Source organism: Taeniopygia guttata, chromosome 33 (assembly GCF_048771995.1).
Source record: "Taeniopygia guttata chromosome 33, bTaeGut7.mat, whole genome shotgun sequence".
Lineage (NCBI taxonomy): Eukaryota > Metazoa > Chordata > Aves > Passeriformes > Estrildidae > Taeniopygia > Taeniopygia guttata.
Genome location: NC_133058.1, coordinates 696550 through 707495, shown reverse-complemented (window position 1 = coordinate 707495; position 10946 = coordinate 696550). Strand labels below are relative to the sequence as shown.

Sequence of the window (10946 nt, the reverse complement as noted above, 5' to 3'; positions counted from 1 at the left end):
TGGCAGCGCGGGTCACGTGGTTCGAAACGCGCCCCTCCCCCACTTTTAGAATTAAAAGCGCGCTGGCCCTTTAAGAAGAGGCCACGCCCCCTTTAAGCGAGGCCACGCCCCGCGCCGGCAATAAAATCCCGCGCATGCGCACATCGCCTTCCGTTAGGCCGCGCCGCCTCTTTCCTCCGCGGGAAAAGAACCGGAAGCCGCCTCAGGAACCCTCAAGGCCAGAAACGCCCAAAAACCTCCCCGGGGCCCCCAAAAACCTCCCGGGGGTCCCCAAAAACCTCCTCGGGAGGCTCCGGGACCCCTCAGAGAACCTCCCCGGGGCCTCCCGGAGCCGCCCGGTGCCGCCGCCGCCGCCATGTCGGACTCGGGGCAGAGCCCCGCCCCCGGCGCGCGGCGCCGCTGCTGGACCCGCGAGAAGGAAACGGAGGGAGGCGGCGAGAGGAGGGTGGGCGGGGCTTGGGTGGTGGGCGGGGCTAGCGGGAGGGAGAGGGCGGGGCTTGGAGGTGATTGGCGGAGATTTGGGTGATTGACAGCGGCTCTGAGGGGTGTGGGCGGGGCTTGGGAGTGATTGACAGCGGGTTAATGGGGTGAGGGCGGAGCTTTGGGTGATTGACAGTGGGTTAATGGGGTGAGGGCGGGGCTTTGGGTGATTGACAGTGGGTTAATGGGGTGAGGGCGGGGCTTTGGGTGATTGACAGTGCGTTAATGGGGTGTGGGCGGAGCTTGGGAGTGATTGACAGTGGGTTAATGGGGTGAGGGCGGGGCTTTGGGTGATTGACAGTGGGTTAATGGGGTGAGGGCGGGGCTTTGGGTGATTGACAGTGGGTTAATGGGGTGTGGGCGGGGCTTGAGAGTGATTGACAGTGGGTTAATGGGGGAGGGCGGAGCTTTGGGTGATTGACAGTGGGTTAATGGGGTGAGGGCGGAGCTTTGGGTGATTGACAGTGGGTTAATGGGGTGAGGGCGGGGCTTTGGGTGATTGACAGTGGGTTAATTGGTGAGGGCGGGGCTTTGGGTGATTGACAGTGGGTTAATGGGGTGTGGGCGGGGCTTGAGAGTGATTGACAGCGGCTCTGTGGGGTGAGGGCGGGGCTTTGGGTGATTGACAGTGGGTTAATGGGGTGAGGGCGGAGCTTTGGGTGATTGACAGTGGGTTAATGGGGTGAGGGCGGGGCTTTGGGTGATTGACAGTGGGTTAATGGGGTGAGGGCGGGGCATTGGGTGATTGACAGCGGCTCTGTGGGGTGAGGGCGGGGCTTGGGAGTGATTGACAGTTGGTTAATGATGTGAGGGCGGGGCTTTGGGTGATTGACAGTGGGTTAATGGGGGAGGGCGGAGCTTTGGGTGATTGACAGTGGGTTAATGGGGTGAGGGCGGGGCTTGGGAGTGATTGACAGTGGGTTAATGGGGTGAGGGCGGAGCTTTGGGTGATTGACAGTGGGTTAATGGGGTGAGGGCGGAGCTTTGGGTGATTGACAGTGGGTTAATGGGGTGAGGGCGGAGCTTTGGGTGATTGACAGTGGGTTAATGGGGTGAGGGCGGAGCCTTGAGTGATTGACAGTGGGTGAATGGGGTGAGGGCGGGGCTTGGGAGTGATTGACAGTGGATTAATGGGGTGAGGGCGGAGCTTTGGGTGATTGACAGTGGGTTAATGGGGTGAGGGCGGAGCTTTGGGTGATTGACAGTGGGTTAATGGGGTGTGGGCGGAGCTTTGGGTGATTGACAGTGGGTTAATGGGGTGAGGGCGGGGCTTGGGAGTGATTGACAGTGGGTTAATGGGGTGAGGGCGGAGCTTTGGGTGATTGACAGTGGGTTAATGGGGTGAGGGCGGGGCTTTGGGTGATTGACAGTGGGTTAATGTGGTGTGGGCGGGGCTTTGGGTGATTGACAATTGGTTAATGATGTGAGGGCGGAGCTTTGGGTGATTGACAGTGGGTTAATGGGGTGAGGGCGGAGCTTTGGGTGATTGACAGTGGGTTAATGGGGTGTGGGCGGGGCTTTGGGTGATTGACAGCGGCTCTGAGGGGTGAGGGCGTGGCTTGGCAGTGATTGACAGTGGGTTAATGGGGTGAGGGCGGAGCCTGGGAGTGATTGACAGTGGGTTAATGGGGTGAGGGCGGAGCTTTGGGTGATTGACAGTGGGTTAATGGGGTGAGGGCGGGGCTTGGGAGTGATTGACAGTGGGTTAATGGGGAGAGGGCGGGGCTTTGGGTGATTGACAGTGGGTTAATGGAGTGAGGGCGGGGCTTTGGGTGATTGACAGTGGGTTAATGAGGTGTGGGCGGAGCTTTGGGTGATTGACAGTGGGTTAATGGGGTGAGGGCGGAGCTTTGGGTGATTGACAGTGGGTTAATGGGGTGAGGGCGGAGCTTTAAGTGACCAATGAGAGGCCTGGAAGGGGGTGACGCAATACCTGGGGGGCGTGGCTGGGTGTGGCCATTGTGGGCGTGTCCTCACTGACCCCGCCCACCCACAGGAGCAGGGGGAGGAGCCAGCGGGGCCCCTGCAGAAGACCCCCATCATCCTGGCCAAGCCCCCGGCCGAGCGGGTGAGCTGGGGGGCGTGGCCTCTCCTAAAGTGGGTGTGGCCACGCCCATGACGTCATTTGCATTTTTAATCAGCAGCAGCCGCCTCCCGCCGCCCCGAAGGCGGGGCCAGCACAAGCCCCGCCCCCTCCCGCGCCGGCCCCGCCCATCGTGCTGATGAAAGCGCGGGGGGAGGACGGGCGGGGAGGGGGCGGGGCCTCGGCCGCCCCGGGGGAGGGGCCTCAGCAGGCCCCGCCCACCGAGAGGGAGGGGCCACGCCCCACCCAGCCCGTCTATCAACTGCACAGCCGCGGATTGGCCCCGCCCGCCGCGCTGGACCGTGAGTGGGCGGGGCTTGGGAGGGCGGGGGCGGGGCCTAAATGGGCGGGGGGCTTAGTGGGCGGGGCTAACGTCTGGGAGGTGAGGGGATTGGTTGGAGGAGGGCGTGGTTTGAGGAGGGCGTGGCCAGTGCATTTGTGGGCGTGGTTATAAATGGGTGTGGTTGCTGTGGGCGGGGCTAAACTCTGAGAATTGAGCGGATTGGTTGGTAGAGGAGGGCGTGGTTTGAGGAGGGCGTGGTCAGTGTGGGCGTGGTTATGGATGGGTGTGGTCGCTGTGGGCGGGGCTAAAGGGGATTGGCTGGGTTAAGGGGTGGGGTTTGAGCTGGGGGCGTGGCCATGATTGGGTGTGGTCATTGAGGGTGTGGTCACCATTTATGGGTGGGGCTAAAGGGGATTGGCTGGGAAAAGGGGCGTGGTTTGAGGAGGGTGTGGCCAGTGTGGGTGTGGTCATTGAGGGTGTGGTCACCATTTATGGGCGGGGCTAAAGGGGATTGGCTGGGGAAAGGGGCGGGGTTTGAGCTGGGGGCGTGGCCATGATTGGGTGGGGTCATTGAGGGTGTGGTCACATATGGGCAGGGCTAAAGGGTGAGAGTCCTGATTGGGCAGACAAAATGGGCGGGGTTTTGCATGATTAATGCCTGGGGCGGAGTTTTCCGTGTGTGGGCGTGTCCCAAAGTGGGCGTGTCCCTCCCTGGCCCCTCCCCCAGCCGCGCAGGCCCAGGCCCGGCTGGCGGCGCCCGAGAAGATGAAAACCAGTATCAAACTGGTGGACGAGCAGATGAACTGGTGCGACAGCGCCCTGGAGGTGGGGGCGGGGCCGAGCGCGGGGTGGGCGGGGCCAGGGCCGGGGGGCGGGGCCTGGAGGCTCCCAGTAACTCCCAGTGGCTCCCAGTTCCTGCTGGAGCAGACGGACGTGCTGGTGGTGGGAGCGCTGGGGCTGCAGGGCACCGGGAAATCCACCGTGATGTCGCTGCTGGCCGGGAACCAGCCCGAGGAGGACCCGCGGTACTGGGAGCACTGGTGTATACTGGGAGGGGCTGGGGAGGGGTAAAGGGGGGTTTGGGGTTACTGGTTTGTACTGGGAATGGGTTAAAGGGGGATTTGGGGTCACTGGTTTGTACTGGGAGGGACTGGGAGGGGATTGGGAGGGGCTGGGAATGGGTTAAAGGGGGATTTGGGGTTACTGGTTTGTACTGGGAATGTGTTAAGGGGGAATTTGGGGTCATTGGTTTATACTGGGAGGGACTGGGGAAGGGTTAAAGGGGGGTTTGGGGTCACTGGTTTATACTGGGAGGGGCTGGGAGGGACTGGGAATGGGTTAAGGGGGGTTTGGGGTTACTGGTTTATACTAGGAGGGACTGGGAGGGGATTGGGGGGAACTGGGACAGACTGGGGATGGGTGTAGGGGATACTGGGATGAACTGGGATGGGTTTCGGGGTTGGTGGGCCGGGTTACTGGTCCCTACCGGTTTATACTGGTCCATACTGGTCCCTACCAGTTTATACTGGTCCATACTGGTTTATACTGGTCCTGACTGGTTTATACTGGTCCATACTGGTCCATACTGGTCCATACTGGTCCCTACCAGTTTATACTGGTCCTTACCGGTTTATACTGGTCCTTACTGGTTTATACTGGTCCTTACCGGTTTATACTGGTCCATACTGGTTTATACTGGTCCATACTGGTTTATACCGGTCCATACTGGTCCATACTGGTTTGTACTGGTCCCGCAGCTCGTTCGTGTTCCGGCCGCAGCCGCCGGAGCTCCGCGAGCGCGGCGGGGCCCAGACCGGCGGCATCGACCTCTTCGTCACCCAGGAGCGCGTGCTCTTCCTGGACACACAGGTAATTAACGCTAATTAGCGCTAATTAATATTCATCACCTCCCAGCTCCCTCCCGTCAGCCAGTATCTGACTTTAATTGCTGCTAATTAGCGCTAATGATGGTGTAAATGCTGATTATTAGCACGAATGTTGTCCGAAATTAGCCTAAAAGTTGATTGGTTGTGCTTAATTAACTTTAATTGTGTCATTAACAGTGTTGCAGTAATTAAAATAAGAGATTACAGTAGATCCCAATTGCCATAATCACCACAATTACCATAATTACCCCAATTACCGTAATAAACCAAACGATTTAATTTACCGTAATTATACAATTACTGTAGTTATCATATGTACCCTAATTACCATAACCACGCAAATTACCATAATCAAGCTAAGTACCATAATTACTCCAATTACCACAATTACTCTAATTACCATAATTACTCCAATTACCATAATTGCCCCAATTATTCCATTTACCATACTTAGCCTCATTACCATAATCACCCCAATTACCCTAATTGGTGTAATTACCATCTTCAGCCTAATTACCATATTTACCCCAATTACCCCAATTATTCAACTTACCATAATTACCCAATTACCCTACTTACTCTAATTAACATAGCTACCCCAATTACTGTAATTACCATCTTTAGCCTAATTAGCATAATCATCCCAGTTACCATAATTACGCCATTTACCGTAATTACCCAATCACCATTTTCAGCCTAATTACTATAATTACTCCATTTACCATAATTACCCCAATTGCTGTTAATTGCTCCAATTACCGTAATTACCATCTTCGGCATAATTACACCATTTACCGTAATTACCCTAATTATTGTAATCACCCCAATTACCGTAATTACTCCACCTACCGCCAACTCCCCTAATTACCATAACCCGCCCCCTCATTAGCATACGGGGATGGGTGGGCGTGGCCTCACCGCCTCCGCCCCTCTTGGCCACGCCCAGCCCATCCTTAGCCCCGCCCACCTGGACCACCTGATCAACAATGACCGGAAACTTCCGCCGGAGTTCGCGCTGCCGCACGCGTACGTGGAGACGCAGGTGAGGGCGGGGCCTCGGTATGCTAATGAGGCGTTAATTATGCTGATTATGCTAATGAGCGCCCGCCGCAGTCGCTGCAGATCGCCGCCTTCCTGTTCACCGTGTGCCACGTGGTGCTGCTGGTGCAGGATTGGTTCACCGACCTGGGGCTGTACAGGTGAGCCCAAAGTGACCCAAAAATGGCCAAAATAACCCCAAAAATTACCCAAAAGTGACCCCAAATGTGAGCCCAAAATGACCCCAAAGTGACCCAAAAACTGACCCAAAAATGACCCCAAAGTGACCCAAAGAGTGACCCCAAAGTGACCCGAAAATGGCCCAAATGACCCCAAAAATGACCCTAAAGTGACCCCAAATGTGAGCCCAAAATGAGCCAAAAATAACCCCAAAGTGACCCAAAAACTGACCCTAAAATGACCCTAAAGTCACCCAAAATTGCCCCGTAACTGCCCCATAACTGCCCCAAACCGCCCCAAAGCGCCCCATAACTGCCCCAAACCACCCCATAACTGCCCCAAACCACCCCATAACTGCCCCAAACCGCCCCATAACTGCCCTAAACCACCCCATAACTGCCCCAAACCACCCCATAACTGCCCCAAACCGCCCCATAACTGCCCCAAACTGCCCCATAACCACCCCAAAGCGCCCCATAAGTGCCCCAAACCATTCCACAACTGCCCCATAACTGCCCCAAACCACCCTAAACCACCCCATAACTGCCCCAAGGCACCCCACAAGTGCCCCATAACTGACCCATAAGTGCCCCAAACCACCCCATAACTGCCCCAAACCACCCCAAAGCGCCCCATAACTGCCCCAAACCGCCCCATAACTGCCCCAAAGCACCCCATAACTGCCCCAAACCACCCCATAACTCCCCCAAACCGCTCCATATCTGCCCCAAACCTCTCCATATCTGCCCCAAACCACCCCATAACTGCCCCAAACTGCCCCATAACTGCCCGAAAGCACCCCCAAGTGCCCCACAAGTGCCCCACAAGTGCCCCCCGGCAGGTTCCTGCAGACGGCCGAGATGGTGAAGCCGCCGACGCCGTCGCCGAGCCACGACTCGAGCGGGGCCGGAGCCGAGGAGCCCTCGGAGTATTACCCACACCTGGGTGAGCCCCACAGACCTGCCCCATAGATCCTGACCCACACCTGGGTGAGCCCCACAGACCTGCCCCATAGATCCTGACCCACACCTGGGTGAGCCCCACAGACCTGCCCCATAGATCCTGACCCACACCTGGGTGAGCCCCACAGACCTGCCCCATAGATCCTGACCCACACCTGGGTGAGCCCCACAGACCTGCCCCATAGATCCTGACCCACACCTGGGTGAGCCCCACAGACCTGCCCCATAGATCCTGACCCACACCTGGGTGAGCCCCACAGACCTGCCCCATAGATCCTGACCCACACCTGGGTGAGCCCCACGGGGGATTTTGGGGGAATTTGGGGGTTTTTAGGGGGTTTTGGGGGTTGGCAGGTGTGCCCAGGTGTGCCCCCTCCCCCTAGACTAATATTATCTCAGGATTTTGGGATTTTTGGAATTTTTTTGGGGTTTTTTTAGGGGGTTTTGGGGGTTGGAAGGTGTGCCCAGGTGTGCCCAGATCAGTTCTCTCCACCCCAGGCTAAAAATAGCCCCGGGATTTTGGGATTTTTTAGGTTTTTTTAGAGGATTTTGGGGGGAATTTGGGGGTTTTTTAGGTGGTTTAGGGGGCTGGCAGGTGCACCCAGGTGTGCCCAGATGAATTCTCTCCACCCCAGACTAGAAATGGCCCCAGGATTTTGGGTTTTTTGGGGTGGAATTGGGGTTTTTTTAGGTGGTTTAGGGGGCTGGCAGGTGCGCCCAGGTGTGCCAGGTGTGCCCAGGTGTGCCCAGTTGAATTCTCTCCACCCCAAACTAAAAATGGCCCCAGGATTTTGGGTTTTTTGGGAGGAATTAGTGGGTTTTTTAGGTGGTTTAGGGGGCTGCCAGGTGTGCCAGGCATGCCCAGGCGTGCCCAGGTGTGCCCAGGTGTGCCAGGCGTGCCCAGGTGTGCCAGGCGTGCCCAGGTGTGCCAGGCGTGCCCAGGTGTGCCAGGCGTGCCCAGGCGTGCCAGGCATGCCCAGGTGTGCCAGGTGCACCCAGGTGTGCCCAGGTGTGCCAGGCATGCCCAGGTATGCCCAGGCGTGCCCAGGTGCCCCCTGCCCGCAGTGTTCGTGCAGACCCGCGCGCCCCCCGAGTGTTTCTCCCCCCGGCGCGTGGGGCAGATGCAGCGCGTGCTCGGCCGCCTGATGGCGCACTCGCGCCTCAAGTACCGCGGTACGGGGGGTTTGGGGGGATTTGGGGGGGATTTGGGGGGCTTTCAGGGGGTCTCAGGTGGATTTTGGGGGGATTTGGGGAATTTGGGGGGTCTCAGATGGATTTTGGGGGGATTTTGGGGGGTTTGGGTGGATTTTGGGGGGATTTGGGGGGATTTGGGGAATTTTGGGGGGCTTTCAGGGGGTCGCAGGGGGATTTGGGGGGATCTGGGGGGTCTCGGATGGATTTTGGGGGGATTTGGGGAATTTTGGGGGGTCTCAGATGGATTTTGGGGGGATTTGGGGAATTTGGGGGGATTTGGGGGGATTTTTGGGGGTCTCAGGTGGATTTTGGGGGGATTTGGGGAATTTTGAGGGGTCTCAGGTGGATTTTGGGGGGATTTGGGGGTGATTTGGGGGGTGATTTTGGAATAATTTCAGGCTGATTTTGGGGGTGATTTGGGGGTGATTTTGGGATAATTTCAGGATAATTTTGGGGATTATTTTGGTGGTGATTTTGGGATAATTTTGAGGGTGATTTTGGGATAATTTCAGGATAAATTTGGGATGATTTTGGGGGTGATTTTGGGATAATTTCAGAATAATTTGGGGATGATTTTGGGGGTGATTCTGGGGGTAATTTAGGGTGATTTTGGGATAATTTCAGAATGATTTTGGTGATGATTTTGGGATAATTTCAGGATGATTTTGGGGGTGATTTTGAGGTAATTTTGAGATGATTTTGGGGGTGATTCTGGGGGTGATTTTGGCGTAATTTTGGGTGATTTTGGGATGATTTTGTTGGTGATTTTGGGATAATTTCAGGCTGATTTTGGTGATGATTTTGGGATAATTTCAGGATGATTTTGGGGGTGATTTTGAGGTAATTTTGGGATGATTTTGGTGGTGATTTTGGGATAATTTAGGGTGATTTTGGGTGATTTTGGGCCCTTCCCCCCCAGGCTCGCTGTCCATGCGGGAGCTCCTCCCCTCCCCCCCCGGGGCGCCCCCCGGGCCCCCCCCCGAGCCCGAAGTGAACCTGTTCCTGCTGCCGCCCCTGGAGGAGGAGCCCGAGGACGCCCTGCCCCGAGGTGAGACCAGTACGGACCAGTACGGACCAGTACGGACCAGTACGGACCGGTGCGGGCCCCCAGAGACAGCCCCTGTGCCCCCTGAGCCCCTTCCCAGTACATCCCAGTATGGCCCAGTATGGCCCAGTATGGCCCAATACATCCCAGTCCCCTCTGAACCCACCCCAGAGCCCCCCAACCCCCTCCCAGTACATCCCAGTACATCCCAGTACATCCCAGTCCCCTCTGAACCCACCCCAGACCCCCCCAAACCCCCTCCCAGTACATCCCAGTACACCCCAGTCCCCTCTGAACCCACCCCAGACCCCCCCAAACCCCCTCCCAGTACATCCCAGTACATCCCAGTACATCCCAGTACAACCCAGTACACCCCAGTCCCCTCTGAACCCACCCCAGACCTCCCCAAACCCCCTCCCAGTACATCCCAGTACATCCCAGTACATCCCAGTACACCCCAGTACATCCCAGTACACCCCAGTCCCCTCTAAACTCACCCCAGACCCCCCCAAACCCCCTCCCAGTACATCCCAGTACATCCCAGTACATCCCAGTACACCCCAGTCCCCTCTGAACCCACCCCAGACCCCCCCAAACCCCCTCCCAGTACATCCCAGTACATCCCAGTACATCCCAGTACATCCCCATGCTCCCAAAACCCCGTCCCAATCCAAACCTGTCCCTCCCAGTACAAACCAGTCCAAACCAGTCCAAACCAGTGTGTCTCCGGCAGGCGGGGGAGGGGCGCTGTTCCCCGCCCTGCCCCCGTTCCGCGGCCGGGGGGGGCTGGGGGGGCTCCTGGCCCGGCTGCGGGGGAGGGTCCTGGCGGCCGCGCGCTCCCAGTTATCCCACAGCCTGCTGACCGAGCGCAACTGGTGAGACTGGGAGCCACTGGGGGGGACTGGGGGGCACTGGGAGGGGTTTGGGGGGGACTGGGATAAACTGGGAGGGGTTTGGGGGGGACTGGGAAAGGGTTAAAGGCGGATTCGGGGTTACTGGTTTATACTGGGAGGGGTTTGGGGGGGACTGGGATAAACTGGGAGGGACTGGGAGGGGACTGGGAGGGACTGGTTTATACTGGGAGGGGACTGGTTTATACTGGGATAAACTGGGAGGGGATTGGGGGGGAATTGGGAGGGATTTGGGATAACTGGGAGAGACTGGGATGGGACTGGGAGGGACTGGGAAAGGGTTAAAGGCGGATTCAGGGTTACTGGTTTATACTGGGAGGGGATTTGGGGGGACTGGTTTATACTGGAAGGGGACTGGGAGTGGATTGGGGGGAACTGGGAGGGCACTTATTACCTGTACTGGTCCATACTGGTTTATACTGGTCTGCACTGGTTTATACTGGTTTTTACTGGTGCAGGTTCCATTACGCCGCCCGCATTTGGGACGGGGTGAAGAAATCCTCAGCCCTGGCCGAGTACGGCCGCTTACTGGGATAAACTGGGAGCACTGAGAGCCTCGTCCTGCTCTTCGTTACTGCCCGATCTTCATTAATGACGCCCCTCATTGATTAATGAAGCCTAATTAGCCTCACGGAGGTTTAATTACCTCTTTTCCCCTCACGAGAAAAAAGGCGGGAAAACCCACCCTGACCATAGATCTGGGAGGACCCGCGGGGCTCTGAGGCGGCTTCCGGTGGGGCTCTGAGGGGATTTCCGGTGGGGCTCTGAGGGGATTTCCGGTGGGGCTCTGAGGCGGCGGCGGGAGCGACGCCCTCCGCGCTAATAAACAGCCAAAACCCGCCTGTTCTTGCTCTTAATTAGCCCCAAATCGTGATTAATTGCCC

At 57.4% G+C, this 10946-nt stretch overlaps 1 protein-coding gene across 4 annotated transcripts; it reads left to right on the top strand.

Moving 5' to 3' along the window:
• The first annotated feature begins 235 nt into the window (after window positions 1-235).
• SMG9 (SMG9 nonsense mediated mRNA decay factor) lies at window positions 236-10904 on the top strand. Of its 4 annotated transcripts, none has more exons than XM_072920751.1 (13): window positions 236-445; window positions 2477-2548; window positions 2628-2865; window positions 3574-3671; window positions 3759-3871; window positions 4604-4715; window positions 5679-5774; window positions 5846-5931; window positions 6792-6895; window positions 7978-8085; window positions 9026-9154; window positions 9885-10026; window positions 10521-10904. In XM_072920751.1, the coding sequence occupies exons 1-13, from the start codon at window positions 356-358 to the stop codon at window positions 10597-10599; spliced, it is 1467 nt and encodes a 488-aa protein (XP_072776852.1). In that variant the 5' UTR covers window positions 236-355; the 3' UTR covers window positions 10600-10904. The 4 variants fall into 4 exon arrangements, with proteins under 4 accessions (XP_072776852.1, XP_072776851.1, XP_072776853.1 ...); XM_072920750.1 differs by having other exon boundaries at window positions 2625-2865; XM_072920752.1 differs by having other exon boundaries at window positions 2622-2865; window positions 9026-9045; window positions 9894-10026.
• The last annotated feature ends 42 nt before the right edge of the window (window positions 10905-10946 follow it).

Coding starts and splice junctions, on each gene's coding strand:
- SMG9 (XM_072920749.1), top strand. CDS start 356: ATGTCGGACTCGGGGCAGAGCCCCGCCCCCGGCGCGCGGCGCCGCTGC. Junction 8,086..9,025: donor CTCGCGCCTCAAGTACCGCG/GTACGGGGGGTT, acceptor CTTCCCCCCCAG/GCTCGCTGTCCATGCGGGAG. Junction 9,155..9,884: donor CGAGGACGCCCTGCCCCGAG/GTGAGACCAGTA, acceptor TGTCTCCGGCAG/GCGGGGGAGGGGCGCTGTTC.